At 40.4% G+C, this 26007-nt stretch overlaps 1 protein-coding gene across 1 annotated transcript in view; it reads right to left on the minus strand.

The window, feature by feature from the left end:
- gabra6b (gamma-aminobutyric acid type A receptor subunit alpha6b) overlaps positions 1-20300 on the minus strand; it is a 50087-nt gene extending 29787 nt beyond the window's left edge. Inside the window, exons 1-7 of the mRNA XM_036588094.1 lie at positions 20225-20300; positions 19839-19957; positions 17352-17419; positions 14134-14354; positions 13083-13165; positions 12843-12986; positions 11875-12027 (exon numbers count right to left, since the gene is read on the minus strand). Coding sequence (XP_036443987.1) covers positions 11875-12027; positions 12843-12986; positions 13083-13165; positions 14134-14354; positions 17352-17419; positions 19839-19957; positions 20225-20262 — 826 coding nt within the window. The 5' untranslated portion in view covers positions 20263-20300. The remainder of the gene's footprint in view (positions 1-11874; positions 12028-12842; positions 12987-13082; positions 13166-14133; positions 14355-17351; positions 17420-19838; positions 19958-20224) is intronic.
- Positions 20301-26007: the final 5707 nt, after the last annotated feature.

The raw sequence follows: 26007 nt of genomic DNA on the forward strand, positions 1-26007 counted from the left end.
CCCAAACCCTAACCTCTAAATTTACACTTCTGGAAATAGTACATACTTACAATACTATACATACAAAATAAAAATAATAATTTTTCTGAAGGGATCTTTTTGATTTCTTTTAAAGTGAAAGATGAAAGATTAAGATTTATTATGAGTTCAATTTTTAAACAGAAAATTTCATTCATGAATTCGTATTCAAAAACTGCTCGTCACTACTAAAACACAGAGTTTTAATCTGCCTTAGAGCAGGAAGTGAGGCTGCATCCCTGTCCCTCATGGCCACATGGTGAGCAGTTAGATCCCATTGTTTTAAAGTAAATGAGTCCCACAGTCTGAAAATCAGTGTGGAACATTAAGAATCGTCATATTTTCTGCAGTTCAGCACTTTTTAGTGTTTTAGTGTAAAATATGATGATTTTCTGTGTGAACAGCTGTTCAAAGCTGTGTTTGCTGGTCATGAACTGCTGAGTTTCTGAGCTCAGAATGAGCTAAAATTGTCACTGAAACAGTCACTACTGAAACAGTCACTACTGAAACATTTGGTCACGATCAATCATTAGTTTTAATAAAATAAATATTTTTTAAGGTTTAGAGTCACTCAGAGCAAAAGGATTTTAGTCTAATGCTCAAGATCTGTTAAAAGCCCCAAATTTGTTTCAGCTCTGACTGTAAACCAGTTCAAGAGAATCATCTGTAAACTGTGTACGGATCTGATACCAGTACTTTGTTCAGGCTCTCAGTAACATTAAAGATCAATAATCACACTTCTAAAACCACAGTGAACAGCAGAAGCTCTGATATTGTTTTTATTCTGCATAATTTAGTCATTAAGATGTAAACAGAGTCGTTCAGAGTGGTTTGGTGTGAAACGCTCTGTTCTAGAGAAACTTACAGAGTCAGAACTGTTCACAGTGGTGGTGATAGGAACCAGACGTCCACCTCTAAAAGCTCCCTCACAGAAAGTTAGACTCTACTTACTTCATAGTTCAGATGTAAACAAAGTCACCACTGTGAACAGTTCTGACTCGGTAGGTTTCTCTAGAACAGAGCGTTTCACACCAAACCACTCTGAATGACTCTGTTTACATCTTAACCACTTAAGTAGGCAGAAATTTTGAAATTCCCTTTAAGGTGCATCCACTGCTGACACAAGCGTTTACATATAAAATTTAATATACTGGTTTATAACTTCCTCTGACATCACAAACACTAATATAAGCAAATGTTGCATTATTGTCTAAATTGAGTTTACCACATGCAATTAATTGTTTCTCTGTATACACTGTTATTGTGAACAAGCATTTTCCTATTAGGTGCATCCATTTAAACTTACTGGCCACTTTATTAGAAACCCTGACTTTGTGCTTCCACTTACTTCCACTTATAGGAACCAGACATCCACCTCTAAAAGCTCCCTCACAGAAAGTTCCTACATGAAATGGTTATGAATTCACTGCCTGATGACTGAGACACTGTTTTGAGAAGATTTTGGTCTGAAACATTTTAAATTCGCTCATGGTGGAGGGATACATGCAGTGCACTGTGAGGCTGAATAGTCCCTAAACAAATCTTCTCAGATTTAGCAAATCTGAGTCTCTACAATGAAGCGTTTCACACCAAACTACTATGAATGACTTTGTTTGCATCTTAACCACCAAATTATGCACTCATTTCAAACAATGGGTGGAATTCCCCTTTAAATAATATAAATATTCTAGCATTGGGTGGAGCTACCCAGAATTCTTTGTGACTTTGGTTTCTGGTGTTGTATTGTTCTTATTTTGCATTGGTTCTCTGCACATTTTGCGAAGTTACGATGTTTTCACCAATACCGATAAAACTGTGGGTTGCCGATATTATCGGCCAACCAATATATCGGTCGGGTTCAAATCAGTTCATTAACGACTTTCAGCAACTTCTGAACCAGCTTCCCACATTAATTCCCACTGCAGCACTGACTCCACACCACACCTCGCCACAGCACTCGCAAAACCACAGAACCTTCTCTCGCCCTGAAGGAACCTGATATCAGCGCTGCTTTAGCCTCTCTGTCCACACTAACCTTACAGGTTCTCCGTATTTGTTTTGGAGGGATTTGCAAGAATGGCAGAACATGTAGGAGGGCAACATGCATGATGAGCGCCTAAGCAGGCTGGAGTGAAATGAGTTTCTCCTTGTCTGTGCCATGGAGACAGGAAGCCGCTGTGCAGTGCCGAGGCGGCAGCCCACGTATCCGCGGAGGCAAGAGTTCCAGATAAAGAAACATCCCCTGCAAGAGGCTCCTTAGAGTAGGAGAGCTGTTTCTAGGGTAGTTATTCCCATAACAGTGAAGGTTTATTGAAGCGATAGTTCATGTTTGGTGTCTGAAGTTTGCTCTTTTAGTTTTAGCTCTGGAGCTACAAGGCTAATATAGCTCACAAGTAATGGAAGCTTATGTCCACCAATTTACACTGTGCAAACTGCATGTCTAAATGAGGGAAACTCTATTTACTGCATAGTTCAGATGTAAACAAAGTCACCACTGTGAACAGTTCTGACTCGGTTAGTTTCTCTAGAACAGAGCGTTTCACACCAAACCACTCTGAATGACTCTGTTTATATCTTAACCACTTAATTAGGCAGAAATACTGGAATTCCCCTTTAAGGTGCATCCACTGCTGACACAAGCGTTTACATATAAAATTTAATATACTGGTTTATAACTTCCTCTGACATCACAAACACTAATATAAGCAAATGTTGCATTATTGTCCAAATTGAGTTTACCACATGCAATTAATTGTTTCTCTGTATACATGATTATTGTGAACAAGCATTTTCCTATTAGGTGCATCCATTTAAACTTACAGGCCACTTTATTAGAAACCCTGACTTTGTGCTTCCACTTACTTCCACTTTATTAGAAACACCCACCTTGTGCTTCCACTCACTGGCCACTTTATTAGAAACACCCACCTTGTGCTTCCACTCACTGGCCACTTTATTAGAAACACCCACCTTGTGCTTCAGCTAACTGGCAACTTTAATAGAAACATCTGTCTTGTGCTTCCTCTAACTGGCCACTTTATTAGAAACACCATCTTGTGCTTCCACTCACTGGCCACTTTATTAGAAACGCCTACCTTGTGCTTCAGCTAACTGGCAACTTTAATAGAAACATCTGTCTTGTGCTTCCACTAACTGGCCACTTTATTAGAAACACTCACCTTGTGCTTCCACTCACTGGCCACTTTATTAGAAACACTGACCTTGTGCTTCTGCAAACTGGCAACTTTAATAGAAACATCTGTCTTGTGCTTCCACTAACTGGTCACTTTATTAGAAACACCACCTTGTGCTTCCACTCACTGGCAACTTTATTGGATACACCCACCTTGTGCTTCCACTTACTGGCCACTTTATTAGAAACACCCACTTTGTGATTCCCCTAACTGGCCATTTTATTATAAACACCCACCTTGTGCTTCCCCTATATGGCCACAATATTGAAAACACCCACCTTGTGCTTCCACTAATTTGCCACTTTATTAGAAACACCTACATTGTACTTCCACTCACTGGCCACTTTACTGGGAACACCCATCACCACTGTGAACAATTCTGACTGTAAGTTTCTCTTAAACAGAGCATTTCACACTAAACCACTCTGAATGACTCTGTTTATATCTTAACCATTTATTTAAGTTGAAATTTTAAAAAATCAGTGGAATTCCCCTTTAAGTGATCTAATGCTCCAGTGTAAAACTAGAGAAGCGGACTTCAGACACCAGACATGTCATGGCTGAATGAGTACAGGGGTAAAAATTATGTAGAGTTGTTTTTTATGCTTTTTAAGAGTCACAGAGAAGCATCTCAGAAAAGCTCCGCCTTCCTGCTTTCAGTTTCTTGATGCATGATGATGGAAAAGAGGACTATGGCATGCGCCCATCTCCTGGGCCCCGATGACGGCCGCGAGAGTCGCAGGAATGCGGGGCCCGAACTCTGAGCGAGTACATAGCCCGGCACGGATGGCGGATAGAGGAGAACCGCAAGTGAGTGGGGGGCGGCACGCAAATTCCAAACACCGCCAAGGGACGCGAGTGATGGTGGCAGGAGGACGTCAGCCGCCGAGACCAGACTACGACGATGACGGCCACAAGAGACACAAAGGCGGGATGTGAGTCCTGAACTCCGAGCCTGGGCCCCACCTGCTGTTCCACAGTGAGGCTGCTTCACTTCACCTCACGTTTGATCCAGGCGGCCGAGCTGCGGAGCGGGGGCGGTGACGAGGAGGCGGAGCAACAAGCTCTCGTTCTCTCTCGGCTCGGGTGCTCAGAGCGAGCGCCTTTTAAAAGACCGGAGAGGGAACAGAGAGAGAGAGAGAGACGAGCAGCAGCAGCAGCAGAAAAGCCTGAAGAGCCGAAAAGCTTAGTTTGGATAACAGGACTGAGAAGTCTAGTCTGAAGCCACTGAAAAGTGACCAGCGCAGGTTTTGGTTGTTTGGTTTTGTTTTGGTTGTTTGGAGTGAAAATAAAATTGATGGCTGCTGTCCAGCATCCTTCACGAGCCCGGGGTAGCACAGGTTGTGCTGCAAGGATATTTCTTTCTGAATTAGATGAGCACGGTGCTTTGGGATGTCGTTGTTAGATTCAGTCATTCGGGCCTAAAACTAGAGTTTAGTATGTGATGTTTTTTCATGTTCATTGTTATTGCAGTATTCTGTAGAGCAGTATTACATCCTTCAGCCTCATCAGTTTGACAGAACCCCAGATTTTATATTGTTATTATGTTTTCATTCATCAATCTCCTCTCACTACACCCAGCATGCATTATGCAAATATATCATTGGGAATCTCTGTGCTGCCACCCAGTCCTGACTGTTAGCTTAGCCACTGAGCTGTAGGCTAACACAGTGGATCCTAAACTATGGTTGGTGTACAGCAAATAATTGAACCTTCATTTAATCTTCATTTCATGGATATTAATAACATACAGTACATGACAAATATGTGCTCTTCATTTATTGTTATTTGTATAAAAGGCTGTATTGGTCCTTTCTGAGTGTCACACGTTCTGGATAAACTACCTTACAGTTTATTCATTAGTTTATCATCATTTTTTTTATCTTTTTACCTTTTTTTTTAGTTTGATGATCTGAAACTTTCAAGCGTGACAAATATGCAAAAAATAGAAGACATTGGGGAGGGGGCAAATAGTTTTTCACAGCACTATATACACTGATCAGGCATAACATTCTGACCACCTCCTTGTTTCTACGCTCATTGTCCATTTTATCAGCTCCACTTACTATATAGGTGCACTTTGTAGTTCTACAGTTACAGACTGTAGTCCATCTGTTTCTCTGATACTTTGTTAGCCCCCTTTTACCCTGTTCTTCAGTGGTCAGGACCCCCATGGACCCTCACAGAGCAGACAGTATTTGAGTGGTCTAAGTGGATCAGACACAGCAGTGCTGCTGGAGTTTGTAAACACCTCAGTGTCGCTGCTGGACTGAGAATAGTTCATCAACCAAAAATATCCAGCCAACAGCATCCTGTGGGCAGCATCCTGTGACCACTGATGAAGGACTGGAGGATGACCAACACAAACTGTGCAGCAGCAGATGAGCTATCGTCTCTGACTTTACATCTACAAGGTGGACTGACAAGGTAGGAGTGTCTAATAGAGTGGACAGTGAGTGGACACAGTGTTTAAAAACTCCAGCAGCACTGCTGTGTCTGATTCACTCATACCAGCACAACACACACTAACACACCACCACCACGTCAGTGTTACTGCAGTGCTGAGAATGATCCACCACCCAAATAGTACCTGCTCTGTGAGGGTCCATGGGGGTCCTGACCACTGAAGAACAGGGTAAAAGGGGGCTAACAAAGTATGCAGAGAAACAGATGGACTACAGTCTGTAACTGTAGAACTACAAAGTGAAACTATATGGTCAGTGGAGCTGATAAAATGGACAATGAGTGTAGAAACAAGGAGGTGGACTTGAATGATATTTGTCTAAATTTAACACTGAATATTATGATTTTAACTGTAAGACTTTAATGCTGCCTGTATTTTATTAGTGAATTAAAATAACCCAGTGTTGGGTCAACATAACCCTGTATCAGAGTAACTCAGCCTGCTGGGTTATTAATATAAAGCGGCAATGCTGGGTCAGATTACACCAGCATATCTTCTGTTATAGAGCGGCTGTTTTCAACCCCGAATGTTTTTAAACCACTTTAATAAAAACAGCCTGTTTACTTCTAAGAGATAAAGAGAGGTTGGAAAACGGTCACTTACAAATAAATTCAAAATCCATTGGTAAATAAACACAGACGGAAGCCATAAAAGGATCTCAGGGGAATAAAAAACTAGAGAACTGATGGATCTGGTCTTTTTAATCTTTCCTAAAAAGGGGCGAGAGGTGTGGGGCGAATCATGAGGTTGTTTAATTTCTTTAGAAAACTCATTGCTGCAGATTTACTTTGCTGAACTTTTATTCCACCCACTCACTCCCAGTGGGTCTGGAGAACAGTCTCTTCAATTAGTCAAAGAATAAACACAACACAAAGCATGATTTGCATTGTTTTCCATGTACAACAAAGACCACCATCATGCTGTCAGCAGCTTATTGAAAGATGATGATGAGTCATTACAGAGAAGGAAAAAAACAACAGAATCCAGATCAGTATAGAGATGTACGATATCGAGAACGTATCAGTGTTAGGACTATACAGTTACATACACTGATCAGGCCTAACATTATGACCACCTCCTTGTTTCTACGCTCATTGTCCATTTTATCAGCTCCACTTACTATATAGGTGCACTTTGTAGTTCTACAGTTACAGACTGTAGTCCATCTGTTTCTCTGATACTTTGTTAGCCCCATTTTACCCTGTTCTTCAGTGGTCAGGACCCCCATGGACCCTCACAGAGCAGGTACTATTTGGGTGGTGGGTCATTCTCAGCACTGCAGTGACACTGACGTGGTGGTGGTGTGTTAGTGTGTGTTGCGCTGGTCTGAGTGGATCAGACACAGCAGTGCTGCTGGAGTTTTTAAACACCTCAGTGTCGCTGCTGGACTGAGAATAGTCCAGCAACCAAAATTATCCAGCCAACAGCGTCCTGTGGGCAGCGTCCTGTGACCACTGATGAAGGACTAGAGGATGACCAACACAAACTGTGCAGCAGCAGATGAGCTATCGTCTCTGACTTTACATCTACAAGGTGGACTGAGAAGGTAGGAGTGTCTAATAGAGTGGACAGTGAGTGGACACAGTGTTTAAAAACTCCAGCAGCACTGCTGTGTCTGATCCACTCGTACCAGCACAACACACACTAACACACCACCACCATGTCAGTGTTACTGCAGTGCTGAGAATGATCCACCACCCAAACAGTACCTGCTCTACCTAGCACATAAACATCCACCAAGTTCATATGCAATGAAGCACACAACATCAGGTCCACATGAGGCGCAGTGGACACAATAATTGTATTTTTTAATAAACGATACATTGTGCAGCCCTATTTCAGTGCTCTCTTGGTACATACATCTCAATTGGAGTTAAACCTGAATGTGCAGACCTGCTTCTTTATTCCTTTCTGGTTATGGGGGATATGAATGGCGGTGTAAAACGGGTCATTAATATAAATCAGCAGAGGCCTTTTTGGAACCCATCTCCACCAGTATAAAAGCACTGGGACTGAAAAGAAGGAGCGATTGGTGAGTTTTGGACCATTAAAACTTCACACAGATCATTTGCAGACTCATGGTCCTCTTAACAAGCCAGACTGATGGCTGCCTTCAGCTAAAATCACTCCAGCGCTCCCTCATTACCAACACGGCTTAAAATCGCTCTGACGGACGAAGCTGAAAGAGGAGTAAGTCTTTTGCTTCTACTGCTCTACATGTGGCTCGAGGGAAGCACGGGAGAAGGAACTGCACACTGATGTTTGGACAGAGGATCAGACAGAGGTGAGGTCAGACACTGTTGGAAATAAAGGTTCTGTTCAGGTACGTTTCTCGTTCATCAAGGTACAAACAGTGTAAATGTTCCCTCAAAGCTCCAACAGTGGTTTTAAGGTCTGATTGTGAACCTTAAATAAGTGTTTCCAGGTGAAAAGTTCGTATTTGTACCTTTTCATAACCGAATGTTTTAAACAGAACAGTAAAATAAAAGCCTGGAGACGAGACGGGGTGTGTGGAGTCAGTACAGCTTAGAACATATCATTTCAGTGAATTATGGTTCAGTTATGTTCCCTGACTAAAGGTACTGAGATGGACCCTTGAGGGAACCACCCCAGTGACAGGAGGGGAACTGACCCAGAGACAGTTTAGTACCTTTATTTCTGAGAGTGTTTGTTTCTTTTACATATATGCTCTTTCCCAATTTGACGCCCAGAACACATTCCAAACAACATGGAACAGGAGCATGTTTACCACTGTTTTACACAACTGTCCTTTAACAGTACTTAATAATCAAAACTAAATCAGTTTTAAAAGTGGAATTATTTGTTTTTCTATTATACAAGTCTTCGGCTATGCAAACAGGTCCTTCATTGTTGTATTTTTGCACTTATTTTCAGTGGGAGACAGTTCTGGACTGCAGGCTGGTCAGTCTAGCACCTGCACTCTCTGATTACACAGCCGTTGTATGTTATAACACGTAAAAATGAACATCCCTGAAAAAGACAGTGTCTAGAAGGCACCATATAATGGTGCTTTCACAGATGCAGGTTACCCACTAATGCCCCCCACACACCACACTCTCAAAAAGCTGATAAACCAAACATGAAAATAAGATTCAGGGTTTTCCAGGAAACATTCAAGCTCCCCAAGCTCATGGAGCAAACCATCCCCAACCATTCAGTCCAGCAGTTAAACCAAGAACGCTAACTCTGCAGCGTCAGGCTGGATGAACGTCTGTCTCCTCTCAGTTTGTGTGAGAGAAGCAAAGAGGGGCAGCGAGGAAGTGAAAGCAAAAAAAGAAAAGGAAAAAAGGAAGAGGAAGATGCGCTGGTAAAAAAGCAGCGCTGCAGGCAAAGAAACGCTTTTATGAGCAAGAAAAAGTTGGTCCGAATTAACCTCAGTCGATCACGTCCCTGAGCAGAGCGCTCTGGGAGATTTCAGCTTTTAGTGAAGGTTCTGTTGACATGGCTGGAAGAGTCTTACAGTCCCTTTCAATGTCTCTCGCTCTTTGCTCTCTCTCTCTCTGTCTCTCTTTTCTCCCAAAATGAAGACATAAGTTAACGTGGAGGTTAACTGGCTTCTGCTGATGTCTCAGTCAAAGAGGGAAGAGCTTCAGTTGTAGACTTTAGTCGGAGGTTCATGCAATTACAATCAAGCTGAACCAGCAGACAGTCCAGATCATCACATTCCACCCAGCAAAATTACAAAAGGCACAAAATGAAATCAAAAGCTTGAACCACAGCATTAACAGGCCTTCGGTCCCGAGGCTGCGGCTGATTAAAGCTCATCACAGTTTAACATACAACACAGCTGAACTTCAGCTGAACCCAGAGAAAAAGCGTCTTCTCTCTGAAATCGGACCGATTTGAAGATGTTTCTGTCCGATGCCGATTTTAAGAGACTAAAGTTTCTGATAACAGACAATAGAGATAATATACACTCCTAAAAAGATGGTTCTTCAAGGGTTCTTTAGTAAAATGGCTCTATGTAGAACCATGAACAATTACAGACCCCTTTGCATAATTTGCATCATCAAAGGGTTCTTCATATTGATGGAGAATGTGCTGTAGATGGTTCTATATAGGACCTTTTTGAGAAGGGGTCTATACAGCACCAAAAAGGGTTCTTCTACTGTTACAAGCTTCACATCATGACAATAGAAGAACCCTTATTGGTGCTATATAGAACCATATCCACTACATTCTCCATCAATCTGAAGAAACATTTCACCCTGCGTTTTCAAAAAGATTCTATACAGAACCATGAACACTTCAAGAACCCTTTGCAGGATTAAAGGGTTCTTCAGATTTATGGAGAATGTGCTGTAGATAGTTCTATATAGATCCTTTTTGAAAAGGGTTCTATATAGCACCAGGAAGGGTTCTTCAACTGTTACAAGCTTGGTGCTATATAGAACCATATCTACTACATTCTACATGAATCTAAAGAACTATTTCACCATGTGTTTTCAAAAAGGTTCTATATAGAGCCATAAACACTTTAAGAACCCTTTGTACGATTAAAGTGTTCTTCATATCATAAAAGCGTTCTTCAGATTTATGGAGAATGTGCTGTAGATAGTTCTATATAGATCCTTTTTGAAAAGGGTTCTATATAGCACCAGGAAAGGTTCTTCTCCTGTTACAAGCTTAACATTATAACAAGACAGGAACCCTTTTTGGTGCTATATAGAACCATATCTACTACATTCTCCATGAATCTGAAGAAACATTTCACCATGCATTCTCAAAAAGGTTCTATACAGAACCATGAACACTTCAAGAACCCTTTGCATGATTAAAAGCTTCTTTGCATGGTGAAATCATTCTTCAGATCGAAAGAGAATGTGCCGTAGATGGTTCTATTTAGAACCTTTTTAAAAAGGAGTCTATATATAGCACCAAAAAGGGTTCTTCTATTGTTACAAGCTTGACAACGTAACAATAGAAGAAACCTTTTAGGTGCTCTATAGAACCATGTACAACACGTTCTCCATCAATCTGAAGAACGCTTTCAGGATGCAAAGAAGCTTTTAATCATGCAAAGGGTCCTTGAAGTGTTCATGGTTCTACATAGAGCCATTTTCTTTACTAAAGAACCCTTGAATAACTTTTTTAAGAGTGTAAAGCTGATATAATTAGAGATTTTTTAGGGACACATAATCAGAATCTGCCAATTATTACTGCAAAAATTATTCAACGATCAGTCAGATCAGTTTTCTGATTTGGTCTGATCCGTGTTGCATGTTTAAGGTACATAAGGTGAGGCAGGGAAGCACCTCGATCCATAACTATCCATGACTCACGGGGCTGAACAGCCAATCGCCTCTTAATTTTAATGTAGCACTTATCCGAGTCACGTTCTTTAAACAGGCAACTGATTTTTCACTTGCAGTGAATCTAAAATGCTAGTTTGTCCCGTCCTTTCCAGAAAAGTCACACAAGTTTCACAGGTGAAGTGTGAAAAAACCATCATACACTCAGAAACAGGTATTTTCTGATTCCTCACAACGATGATACCATATTATCCTCCCTGTTTGAGAGAGAATACAGCAGAATGAGCGAGCCTGCGACTGTAATCCATCTGCTTTCGTCCTCCTTTACCACGCCACAGAAAACGAGCCACTCTGAGTGATTCAGGTCCATCATCAACTTCTGCCAACAGTTGTGCATTAAGCTAATGAAGCTTACTTTATACACAGACATAAAAGTACAAAAAACGTGCCACGAATGCCAAGTAACTGGAAGAGCGAGTACAGCTCCCCTCCTACTGTAAATCTTCAGATTAGCATTCCTTAACTAGAGTCCAGACATCCCACAATGTAATATAAATACATCTGTTTTTATTTAATAAGATCCAGCTTTCAGGTCGACATTCTCCAAGTAACGATGCATCCTTGGCAACCCACCCACAATAAGGCCCCCACATTTCATAGCAGCAAAGCGTGGTATAATACATATGTGTGAGTATATGAGAAGAACAGTCCTGCTAAAAAAGCAGTTTCCCAGAATTGTGATGAAACGTAACAAATACCTGAAACGTGATTACTCATGATTACTGATTACTGATTGGTGATAAGTGATCACTGAGTACTCGAGTCCCCACGCACATCCCCACTATCGAACCAATGGTTAATTTTATCCCTAACAGCAAGACACCAGGAGGACAGATTAAGAGAAATCCACAAAACGCTGACCTACCAAATACAGTCCTGGCAGGAACGGATTCTTTATTGATCCAGAAAGACACCTGAGCGAGGATGACGGTCATGATGCAGGGGATGTACGTCTGGATCAGGAAAAATCCCATCTTCCTCTGCAGGTGGAAGTGAACCGTCATGACTATGTATTCACCTGCAAGAGACAGGACATGAGCGAAGTCGTACACGCCATTCCAACATGGAATTTGACTAGGGGTGCACAAAATTTTGCACACGACTGTATACAGTGGACCTCTGAGGTAGGTCATGGTAGGTGGAAGCACAAGGTGGGTGTTTCTAATAAAGTGGCCAGTAAGTTGAAGTACAAGGTGGGTGTTTCTAATAAAGTGGCCAATGAGTAGAAGTGCAAGGTGGGTGTTTCTAATAAAGTGGCCAGTGAGTGGAAGTACAAAGTGGGTGTTTCTAATAAAGTGGCCAGTGAGTGGAAGCACAAGGCGGGTGTTTCTAATAAAGTGGCCCGTGAGTGGAGGTACAAGGTGGGTGTTTCTAATAAAGTGGCCAGTGAGTGGAAGTACAAGGTGGGTGTTTCTAATAAAGTGGCCAATGAGTGGAAGTGCAAGGTGGGTGTTTCTAATAAAGTGGCCAGTGAGTGGAAGTACAAGGTGGGTGTTTCTAATAAAGTGGCCAGTTAGCAGAAGCACAAGGTGGGTGTTTCTAATAAAGTGGCCAGTAAGTTGAAGTACAAGGTAGGTGTTTCTAATAAAGTGGCCAATGAGTGGAAGTGCAAGGTGGGTGTTTCTAATAAAGTGGCCAGTGAGTGGAAGTACAAGGTGGGTGTTTCTAATAAAGTGGCCAGTTAGCAGAAGCACAAGGCAGGTGTTTCTAATGAAGTGGCCAGTTAGCAGAAGCACAAGGTAAGTGTTTCTAATAAAATGGCCAGTTAGTGGAAGCACAAGGTTGGTGATTAATTGATTACAGAAGTAATCGTTAGTTTACAGATCATGTTACCTGTGTTGGACTTTAACCTTTCACTCGAAACAGTCTGTCCTATGAGGTCGTACTGCAGCAGGTTGGACGACTCCTGAGGAACTTCCACTGAAAATAACGGCCCTTTCTTCCACGTGTACACGATTTCACTGACGGGGTAGGCGTCTGCGGTGAACAGAGGCAAAAACAACAAGCTCCAGTTGTGCTCAAATCACCAGATGCCTCTACAGTTGACAGTACGAGCTTTTACAGTTGACTTACAGCTGCCGAATTTCAGGGGACAGGAGTGACCGTCCATTGGGAAGTTTATCAGCCTCATTGGACATTCTGCATTGATGGTTAGTCTGCATGTGAATAAAGACAGAAACAGCATAAAGCAATGAAAACGTATGAAACAACACCAATTTTTTTTTTATTATCACCAAAAAGGTAACTTTACAGGAGAAGGAAAAACGTTCTTAACTTTTAATAAAAGTAAATGGAGAAATATTTTTTTCTAAGTAATTATGGACCATTTCTGTTGGTCAATTCATCATGAAATTTTGACATAACATAAAGGACAACTGCCTTTTCCAAATTATGTCAAAAAATAAAAAACAAAAATGGACATACAAGGTTCTGTCCTGACAGCAATGATTTGTAGCTGGAAACAACCGTAAATACAGTAGAAAATACAGCAGACAAATTTTCAGTCACTGATTAGTGCATATTCATAAATTGCAGCAAATTTAATTTTTGTGCCACTACAAGTGAAGTGGAGGAACATATGACACTTATAAAAGCTGTATTCAATTCATAACTTAAAACTGCATGTAAAGTTACAAATTAAAATTATAGTAAAATACACTAAACATGTTAAAATTACAAATGTAAATAAAAAATGTTGAAATAAAGCCAAAAATGAGGACAAACTGGGTCACTTTTGTACAATTGCACAAATGACCGTACATTTATATTGCTTCATATTTATGCTTTTCAATGAAAACTGAAAAATAATGAATAAGGACCTGTAGTATTGAGAAGTACTGTATATTACAACTATTGCAACAGTATATTATTATTATTATATTAGATATGGAGGCACTTGGCCCATTTATTTTTTTCTGTTAATTTCTTTGCCGTTTTTACTCTTTCAGCTATAAAAAAGTGTCATTTTTGGTCATTTTTGGCCAAATATTCTGGCACACCCTTCATAGCGATGATTTATTGAGCATTCCGTACATCTGCCAGCCCTGAGCAGAGCGTGAGGATGAAAGGGTGAAGGACTTTGCTGCTGATTTGGGAAGCGCTGGGCTCTGGCAGTGAGTCTTACCGCATGGTGTAGAGGATAGTTCCGTTCTGCATGATGCGGAACAGCTTGTTGGGAGTGGTCATGTTGTGGGAAATGGAGCGTTTGCCATTGCGGAAGAACGTGTCCGGAGTCCAGATTTTGCTGACCATCAGGTTGTTCAGGCGCAGGATGTCGATGGGGCCCTCGAACTTGAGCCGCTCGTCTATCCACGTCTGCCGGAAGAACACGTCCATCGTGTATTCCTGAGTGACATGGATACGTGCCGTTTTATACAGTGAAGCAACGAAGCACTTTCCATAACAAAAGTCTGGGAACGCCGACTGCTTTTAACACAAATCATCAGGTCAGTTTTAACTACAGGTCAGTAGAAAACAACAGATATAACAACGAATCTCTGCCAGTTGATCACAGATATTCTTACAGGTACTGTTTGTAACCAGAAGTCTAGTCTTTGGATGGATGTTTAAATTAAATTCTTTATTTAATTGTGAAGACATGCAGGATTTTACTACATAAGATTATTAAAATCTCTTTGTTTAATTATTATAAAACATTTTCAGCCATTTTGTAGCACAAAATATAGAATTAACCCCTTATAATTCCAGGCTTCCCTTACATACCACGGCTTATTACTACTGCATGGACTACAATGCAAACTACACTCAAAAATGATGGTTCTTCAAGGGTCCTTTAGTAAAGAAAATGGTTCCACATAGAACCATGAACCTTCGACTAATTATACGATTTGACCAGGGGTGCCTCAATTTTGCAAGACTGTATGCTAAGAAAACCTTTGCAGATGTTTCTACTTTAGCCTGAAAATCGCCAAAGACATTTTAGGTGTCCCCAAACTTTTGACCGGCAGTAATGACCCAAGCGGTTTCTGAGCCACACACAGCACAGCGACCACGACTCTGCCTACAGATCAGAAACGCGGCCAAACAACAGAGCCAGGCTGCTTTTACTCAACACGACTGTTGTTGTGTTCCAGAGCTGCGCGTGGAGACTTATCATCCATACTGCCTATCGGATTGTCGGGGCGGATCACATGGCAGCGTGGAGGATAGTATAGCACAGAGGGGAATAAAAGTCAGCTCAGCCGGGACCCTCACTGACAGGGATTGTCAACCAGATTAAAATCGCTAAGCTAAGCTGCTCTAATGACATCCTGCCCAAATGCCAGAATAATGAAGGCTGGAATGGACATGACTTGAGGCAGCGGACGTAAAAGAACTGGAAGCAATTACTGCAGACATTCTAGCCAGTGGTAACATGATGAAACACTGGTATATGTGCATATATACAGTATATACTGCTTAAAACCATTTATCTCAGCAGTAAACACTCCTACTGAGCTTTAGAATAAACGTAAACAAGCGCCATTTCAGTTGGTTTTAAACAGTAGTTGATATCTTGTGAGCTGCACACTTAAAAATGACCATTTTCTAAGGGTTCTTTAGAAAAGAAAAGGGTTCTGTATAGCACCAAAAAGAGTTCTTCTATTGTTACAAGCTTGACATCGAAACAAACAAAGAACCCCTTTTGGTGCTACATAGAACCATCTAACACACCCTTTCATGATGCAAAGAACCCTTCAATCATGCAAAGGGTTCTCTGAGTGTTCATGGATCCAAAAGGGTTCTATATAGCACCAGGAAGGGTTCTTCTCCTGTTACAAGCTTAACATCATAACAAGACAGGAACCCTTTTTGGTGCTATATAGAACCATATCTACTACATTCTCCATGAATCTGAAGAACCATTTCACCATGCATTCTCAAAAAGGTTCTATACAGAACCATGAACACTTCAAGAACCCTTTGCATGATTAAAAGCTTCTTTGCATGGTGAAATCATTCTTCAGATCGAAAGAGAATGTGCCGTAGATGGTTCTATTTAGAACCTTTTTGAAAAGGAGTCTATATACAGCACCAAAAAGGGTTCTTCTATTGTTACAAGCTTGACAACATAACAATAGAAGAAACCTTTTAGGTGCTCTATAGAACCATGGACAACACGCTCTCCATCAATCTGAAGAACGCTTTCAGGATGCAAAGAACCCTTCAATCATGCAAAAGGTTCTCTGAGTGTTCATGGATCCACAAAGAAACATATTCTTTACTAAAGAACCCTTGAGGAACCATCATTGTTAAGTATGTAGTTATAAAAACACAGGTTTGGTTCCTGACTTCTCGCTGCACTCCAGCCATCACATGGATTTGTTCAATTCCTTCACCTGATTTAACACTGACTAAATTGAAGTATTGATTAATTATTGATAGACCAGGTATTGGATGATAGCGCTAGGCTTCCTCGAGGAGAGCTTTGGAAATGATTAAGCAAAAACACTGACATTCATGAAACTGTTACTTACTGTATTTGGGCTTCATTCTAAAATTAGTGTTTTATGAGCAAATAAACACTTTGTGATGAAATTCAAGTTGACCAGCTTTGTGATTCTATTTTTTTTTTATTTCAGACGCCTATTTGCGCAATATATCATCACTCCTGAAACCAAATCATGTATAATAAAGAAGATTTTTAAAAGTGAATAATTTTTTAATGTAAGTTAATGTAATAAGGTTTTATTCAATGAAATGTTAGACCATTTCTGTGGGACCATTCATTATGAAATGTGAAATAATGTAAAGGACAACTGACATTTTAAATTATGTAAAATACACACACACATATATATAACTTTCACGATATACGATGCCTCGAGCTTTACACAAACAACAAATCAGCATATCATGACTGCTACCTTTATAAGACTATAATAGAATACATATATATATATATATATATATATATATATATATATATATATATATATATATATATATATATATATATCTCACTGTTGTCGGAAGAAAAACCTTGTATGTCCATTTTAGTAATTTTTCAGTTTCTGGCATAATTTGAAAATCCTTGTTGTTCTTTACATTGTGTGTAAATTTCATGATGAATGGACCAAAAGAAACGGCCCAAAAATGACTCGGAAAAAGTCTGGTTCCATTGACTTACATTAAAAGTACAGTATGTTTTTTCCTTCTCCTGTAAAGTTACCATTTTGGATATATGAGGTTTTCTTCTGACAACAGATATATATATATATATATATATATATATATACACTCATGCTTTTTCACAGTATAAGCATTTTAAAGCATATTCTGTTCCACTTGCTGCATCCATACCCTGTACAAGTGAAGTGCGCTTGACTTTTACTCACGTACCATTTCCACATCTGACACTGGACCAAAGCTGGTGACAAAGATGTCTGTTTTGACCTCGGTGACAGGACCTACACAGAGATGACATTGTGTTTCTATAGAAAAAATACATTTTTAAAAAAGGAATAAAGAAATAAACACATCCACCAGTGCCTGCTGGACCTCATACGTGTTATAAACAGTGCTGAACTGAACTGATGAAAACAATGAGCCTAAAGTGATGAAAGAATAGACTAACAATCACAAACTGCTTTCTCTGTTGAAAATGAGTGGTGTTCATTTATTCACTCATTCATTCATTCATCCATTCATTTCACTAGACTGTCAGTGTGTCTGCTGAGATTCGACTGAATGAGTCACTGTAAAATCACCCACAATTGGCTTCGATTCACGACGCTGTGCTTACCAATCGATATTCTCTCGATATTGACCATATTGACAGCTGCAATCATGTAACTCACTAATGACACCAGCGCTGGGCGGCGGGAGGAGAGCTGGAGTGAGGCGTCCTAACAATGCGGCCACAATAGCCGGCATAACTAACAGAATGTCTGTCCTCAATGACGCTCACCGTCACAGTTCTGCATCCCTAACCAGAACAGTAAATATGCAGAAACGTAACTTTTAAAGAGGGAAAATTAGCACTCTCAAAAACAGAGGTGTCAGATGGAACCAAATAAGGGTTCTCTGGGGTGATACCATTCACTTCCCTAAGGAACCTTTCAATGGATGCATTTTTGATGTGTGTTTTAAACTCCATGCAATATAAAATTTCTACACCAATGAAATGCCTTTCCTAGAACCACACATTCAAGCCAAGAAGAACTGAAGAACCATTATTACATGTTATGAGTGTAGCGCTGGTTGATATACTGACTGGTATACGGTGATATTTCAACACCATCATATGGCTCGTTTTTAATTTTTGCAATATTATCACTGATGTTCAATCTGAAAAAAGATGCTGCGTAAAGGAAATGGTTCTATTTAGAACCAGGAGTTCTATATAGAACAATTCATGCTTAATTGTTCTTCAGACTGATGGAGAATGTGTTCTCTATAGCACCAAAAAGTTTACACTGTCAAATTTGTAACAATAGCAGAACGCTTTTTAGTGCTATATAGAACCCTTTTCAAAAAGTTGCTATATAGAACCATCTGCGGCACATTCATCATGCAAAATACCCTTTAACCATGCAAAGGGTTCTTTGTGTGTTCATGGTTCAGTATAGAACTATTTTCTTTGTAGTAGAACCCTTTTTGGTGCTATATAGGACCCTTTTTAGAAAGGTGCTATATACAACCATCTGCAGCACATTCTCCATCAATCTGAAGAACCCTTTCACCATTATACAGAACCATTTTGCTTACTGAAGTGTTCATAACACATTCTATATCGATCTGAAGAACAATTTCATCATGTAAAGAACCATTTTAGCAAATAGAACCGTTCCCTTTACTAACCCTTGAAGAACCATCTTTTCTAAGAGTGCATGTGATACAGATACAGAGCTTATATCCATGTTAATGTCCATAAAATAGCATAAAGCAAAGCATTACTTGGAAACCGGTGCTCAACAGAAGGATATCGTCATGAAAGAACACTTCTCAACCAAACAGACAGTTTTATGATAGTTTGGGCCTAAAATATCATTTCAAACTCATACATACAGGGCGTTGTAAACAAAATAGTCCCCACAGAAAAAAATCTGCAGGTAAACAGAGTCGTTCAGAGTGGTTTGGTGTGAAACGCTCCATTCTAGATAAACTTACCGAGTCAGAACTGTTCACAGTGGTGGTGACAGGAACCAGACGTCCACCTCTAAAAGCTCCCTCACAGAAAGTTCCTACATGAAATGGTTATGAATTCACTGCCTGATGACTGAGACACTGTTTTATGATAGTTTAGAGAACTTAAACTCCATTCATGGTGGAGGGATACATGCAGGGCGCTGTGAGGCAAAATAGTCCCCAAAGAAAACTTATTATTTCAGATTTTCCACTATTTTCCATCATCAACATTCCATATAAACTCAGAAGACTCGTGTAGGTTCACTGGTGGTTCTGGATAGTAAATAAAATGTCTATATCTGTGTTGTAGTCATGGCGACCCCTGGTTCCTATCAGCACCACTGTAAAGACATCTGAGAGGGTCATTTTTGGTTTATGTTGTTCTATTTCGTGCACTTTAATCATTCAGTAAAGGACCTGCAGACACTGTGAGCGTCAGATTGTTTGGAAAGAACAGATTAAAATCTATTAAACTTAATAAATAGTAAGTTCCTACTATATAAATGTGGTTTACAGTTCTCTGTTGTGAGCTGATGCAATATTTACAGCTGTAAGACAGATTTGAGGTGGTCAACTTTATTCTCTCACACTTAAATATCAAATATAAACATCTGATGTTGTGATGCAACGCGATATGTGATGTATCAGCACTTTAATTTGCAGAATTAAAGTGAATTTGAGGACAAATGTCTGCAGTACCTCCAAATCCCGGTCGAAGCCTGTTGTCGTATCCGTCCAGTAACCTGTCCAGTATGCGCGTGATGTTATCCAAATAGATGCTGGTTTCAGTCGGTGCGCTTGACCAGACCTGCCGCACACTGCAGAACGCGCGCGGGGGGGGGTCAACATTTTCATTTTTCTTCACAAAAAGCTGCTGAAAAAGTTCTCCATCTTTTTTAAAACTCACTTTACTGCATCACTCCACTCACACACGGGCACAGAAACACGGCCAGCGCCGCGCAACAGATCCACACACCGCAAATACCGTCCGCATTACAAACACACCAGCACTGCGCGCGCTTACAGCGGCGAAACAAACAAGCACGAGCGCGAAAAGACAGCAAAAAGTGCACTTTCTTACTTACCAGGAGAGGAAAACGCACGTGCACATCATCCAAGCCATGGCTCTCACTCTCTCACTCTCTCTCTATCTCTATCTCTGTCGCGCGCTGTGGCACGAGGAAGGGTGGGTGGTGTGGTGGGGGTAGTTGGTGTGGGGGGGTGGTTAGTAAACTGCCCCCTTCAGACGCTTGCGTGCGCTTCTTCAGTGAAGGAGCTTTTTTACGCGCACGCGCGCGCGCCGGAGGAGGCATGATGGGAGATTCTGAACTGGGGCTTCTTTTATGTTGGTGCCAGTGTGCGCGCGCACAGATGGAAAGAAAATGAAAGCAAAGGCTGGCAAAATGTGTCATATGTATGCTGGAGATTGTTTCTGCTGAAATGATGATAGAAACCAGTAAAAGGTTCTGCACAGTGTCTAATGGTGTTCTGTGTTTTCCTGATGGGCTGATATCACCGTGTGAAGGAGTCTGATGGTTTAACACAGACTCGAGCACTAAGAGGGCCTTATTTAAGAATCTGAACAGCTCAGTGGGACCGAGAACATCTAGGTTTATTCCAGTTTTAAGTAAAAATTTGTTAGAACCTGAACTGAAATGTAGCCACTTGTAGCAGACCTTGAAATATTACATGAATACTTGAAATATTAAACACATTATCTGCCAATATAGTGAAATAAATGTACTCAGTAAAATGACCTAAAATAAGGTAAATCATTTTAAATCGGTCTTACAACAATCTCAACAGGAGACACATTAGATTTATTACTATATTTAAGATCATTTTACTCGACATCATTTTTTGCAGTGTATATATATGTATATATATATATATATATATATATATATATATATATATATATGTGTGTGTGTGTGTGTGTGTGTGTGTGTGTGTATAGTAGCACTGCTGTGTCTGATTCACTCAGACCAGCACAACACACACTAACACACCACCACCACGTTAGTGTTACTGCAGTGCTGAGAATGATCCACCACCCAAATAGTACCTGCTCTGTGAGGGTCCATGGGGGTCCTGACCACTGAAGAACAGGGTAAAAGGTGGCAAAATGGACAATGAGCGTAGAAACAAGGAGGTCGTCATATATACATACACACACACACACACAGACACATATATATATATATATATATATATATATATATGTATAATCTCCATTTGACCTAATTTGAAAATGTCTGTTGTCTTTTACATTGCATTACAACCCCAATCCCAAAAAAAATTTAAATTGGGATGCTTTGTAACATGTAAATAAATGTAAATAAAAACAGAATGCAATGATCTACAAATCTCATAGGCCCATATTTTATTCCCAATAGAGCATAGAACACATATCAGATGTTGAAAGTGAGACATTTTACCATTTCATGAAAAATATGAACTCATTTTGAACTTGATGGCAGCAACACATCTCAAACAGTTGGGACAGGGCCGAGTCTACCACTGTGTAGCATCCCCTCTTCTTTTAACAGCAGTCTGTAAACGTCTGGGAAGTGAGGAGACCAATTACTGGAGTTTTGGGAGAGGAATGTTGTCCCATTCTTGTCTGATGGTTTTTGGTTTCATGATGAAATGTTTTCTATTGGTGAAAGGTCTGGACTGCAGGCAGGTCAGTTCAGCACCCGGACTCTTCTTCTACGAAGCCGTGCTGTTGTGATGATGCAGTATGTGGTTTATTGTCTTGCTGAAATATGAAGGCCTTCCCTGAAAGAGACGCTGTCTGGATGGGAGATAATTGTTGTCCTAAAACCTCTATGTACTGTTCAGCATTGATAGACCCTTTCCAGATGTGTAAGCTGCCCACACCATAGGCACTAATGCAGCCCCAGACCATCAGAGATGCAGGCGTTTAAACTTTGTGCTGATAACAAGCTGGATGGTCCATCTCCTCTTGAGTCTGCAGGACACGGTGTCCATGGTCACAGAACAGTTTTCCATTTTGCCTCAGTCCATTTTAAATGAGCGTTGGCCCAGAGAAGACGGCGGCGTTTCTGGATCATGTTGACATATTGGGGATGCTACACAGTGGTAGACGCAGCCCTGTCCCAACTTTTTTGAGATGTGTTGCTGCCATCAAGTTCAAAATGAGTTAATGTTTTTCATAAAATGGTAAAATGTCTCACTTTCAACATCTGATATGTGTTCTGTGTTCTATTGTGAATAAAATATGGGTCTATGAGATTTGCTAATCATTGCATTCTGTTTTTATTTACATTTATTTACATTTTACACAGTGTCCCTGCTTTTTTGGGATTGGGGTTGTAATGCAAAGTTTTACGATGAACAGACCAGAAACGGCTCAGAATGACTTGTAAAAATGTCTGGTTCCATTGACTTACATTAAAAGTGAAGTGTGTTTTTTTCCTTCTCCTGTAAAGTTACCATTGTGGAGACACAAGGTTTTGTTCTTACAACAGCAGTATATACATACAGTTAAACCTTTTTAAAAGAGGAGGTCTTAAAACCTACCGTTGTGCTTGATATAGTCACCTGGCGCCTTTTCTTTGCTGCAAGCTAGTTTTGCTTTAGAGTTTTAACTTTTGTGGATGCAGTGATGAACTGTTTTCACAGACATTGTTTTTCAGAAGTGTTTCTGAGTCCATGCAGTGATTTCCACTACAGAATCATGTCTGTTTTTAATGCAGTGCTGCCTGAGGGCCCAAAGATCACGGCCAGCAAATACTGGTTTTCAGCCTTGTTCCTTACATACAGAGATTTCTCCAGATTCTCTGAATCTTTTAATGATATTATGTACCGTAGATGATGAAAAGCAGAAGTTCTTTGCTGTTTTATGTTGAGAAACGTTATTCTTGAATCGTTGCACTATTTGATGGTGCAGTCTTTCACAGAGTGGTGAACCCCTCCTCATCTGTACTTCTGAAAGACTCCGCCTCTCTGAGATGCTCTTTTATACCCAATCATGTCACTGACCTGTTGCCAACGCAACTTTACCAGTCTTTTGTTGCCCCTGTCCCAACTTTTTTGGAACGTGTTGTTGGCATCAAATAAATATTTTTCAAAAACCAATCAAATTTCTCAGTTTCATCATTTGATTTGTTGTCTTTGTACTATTTTAAATGAAATATAGGGTTTAAATGCACAGCGTCCCAACTTTTTTGGAAATGGGGTTGTATTTACACAGAAATGTGCAGTAACTCTTACACTATGTGGAAGAACAGAGGGGTCAGAATGCTGTGGAGGTCACTGCTTTATCCAGCACTCCCACCACACAGACTTCACCGCCAACGTCGCCGGTTTTGGATGAGACCCGGTCAGACCTCTAGTTTGTGGGACAGCTTTAAAAATGAAGTGGTTGTTGCAGAAGAATGGCGAGAGAATTTTTGCTTGTCGAGGATGTCGCTGTTGTCGTTGAGCCGCTGACCGCGTGTTTCTGTGTTTTCATGTGGACAGGATTTTTTTTTAAAACAAAAGAGGTAAAAATAGTCTTGTACACGTGGACTAAGCCTGAAGTTATGTAGCTGCTTTTGTCTCTGCTGTGATGATGTAGTCGATTAAGGCCGTTCTTCCTGCTAAAATCAAAAACAGCAGACAAGCTAATGAGCTAACGTACTAAATAGTCTCAGATAAGAAACCCTCCATTTTTCTGACTATAAAGGACTTTGTAATTATGACTGTGTAGGTGGAGACAGTGAAAGTGTAATGATAATAATAATAATAATAATAATAATAAGGGCATTTATGATGTAGCATGGTGGTTGGTATAGTGTAGTGGGTAACACCTCTGCCTTCTATGCTGTAGACAGGGGTCCAACACCCTACACTATACCAATAAGAGTCCTTGGGCAAGACTCCTAACACTGCCTTCACTTACCTGTGTAAAATGATCCAATTTTAAGTCGCTCTGGATAAGAGCGTCTGCCAGATGCGTAAATGTAATAATAATAATAATAATAATAATAATAATAATAATATGTTTCATTTAAATGTGCCTTTCAAGACCTCAAGTAAAGTGGTAAAATTAGTGATTAAAGGTTAAAGTATAAAATGTGGTTTAAAAAGTCAGGATTTTGGATTATTTATTTATTTATTTACAAAATGTTTCCTTTGTCATATGTTTAAAATTCTATGGGCCCCTTTTTAAGGACTACTGTAAGCACAACATCAGCACTCCAGCACTGCTAAGACAATTCGGTGAACTGCTTGTCAGATTTGCTGTCTCATAAACGGTGGTTGTGCCAAGTTGAAAGGTTCATGTAAGTGAGCCATTAAGCAAACCTCAGCCTGCACTTTGCTTTCAGTTGTTTCCGGCTCTTCCATGCAATATTTTTCCAGTGAAGTTTAATGCAGGGCGTTTATGATGTAGCATCTAAAGTCAAATGGTCTGTATTGTCATTCTACAATATAACTTGTATACATTGGAATACATATATACATATATATATATATATATATATATATATATATATATATATATCCTGTGACCACTGATGAAGGACTAGAGGATGACCAACACAAACTGTGCAGCAGCAGATAGTCAGAGCTATCGTCTCTGACTTTACATCCACAAGGTGGACTGACAAGGTAGGAGTGTCTAATAGAGTGGACACAGTGTTTAAAAACCCATCCACTCGTACCAGCGCAACACACACTAACACACCACCACCACGTCAGTGTTACTGCAGTGCTGAGAATGATCCACCACCCAAATAGTACCTGCTCTGTGAGGGTCCATGGGGGTCCTGACTACTGAAGAACAGGGTAAAAGGGGGCTAACAGAGTACGCAGAGAAACAGATGGACTACAGTCTGTAACTGTAGAACTACAAAGTGCACCTATATAGTAAGTGGAGCTGATAAAATGGACAATGAGCGTAGAAACAAGGATGTAGACCAAATGAAGTGGCTGGTTAGTGTATATTTCATAAATCTTAATTTAGAGGGTACCTTCTGATGGGAAGCCCTAAATTTAAACATTAGCATTTTTATTTAATGTTGTCACTTTTTTTATTTATTTAAGGTTTTTGTTTTTAGATTTTTCATCAGTTCAGTTTTTAAATAAAAAAAGATTTTTAGTGTATAGGTGAAGCTGTATTTTAGCCATATATATGTATATATGTATGTATATACACACACAGACACACACTATATGGACAAAAGTATTGGGACACCTACACATCACACCTACAGGAGCTTTTATGACTCCCATTCTGAATCCATAGGCATTAATATGGAGTTGGTCCCCCTTTGCAGCTCTAACAGCTTCCACTCTTCTGGGAAGCTTCTACAAGATGTTGGAGAGAGCCTTTATGGAGCTGCTTTGTGCTCTGGGGCTCAGTCATGCTGGAACAGGAAAGGTTCTTCCCCAAACTGTTCCCACAAAGCTGGAAGTGTACAGCTGTCCAAAATGTCTTGGTGCTGAAGCATTAAGGTTTCCCTTCACTGGAACTAAGGGTTCTAGACCAACCCCTGAAAAACAGCCCCATATCATCATCCCTCCTCCACCAAACTCTACAGCTGGCACAGTGCAGTCAGGCAGGTAACGTTCTCCTGGCATTCGCCAAACCCAGTCTTGGCTTTCATACTGCCAGGCAGTAAAGTGTGATTCGTCACTCCACAGAATGCGTTTCCACTGCTCCAGAGTCCAGTGGCGGCGCTTTACTCCACTCCACCCGACACTTTGCATTGGGCATTTTGATCTTAGGCTTGTGTGCAGCTGCTCAGCCATGGAGATCCATTCTGTGAAGCTCCTAACGTGCAGTTGTTTTGCTGATGTTGCTTCCAGAGGCAATTTGGAGCCCTTTAGGCACTGTGCACTTCATGGTGTACCGCTT

This window comes from Colossoma macropomum, unplaced genomic scaffold (assembly GCF_904425465.1).
Source record: "Colossoma macropomum unplaced genomic scaffold, Colossoma_macropomum, whole genome shotgun sequence".
Taxonomy (NCBI): Eukaryota; Metazoa; Chordata; class Actinopteri; order Characiformes; family Serrasalmidae; genus Colossoma; species Colossoma macropomum.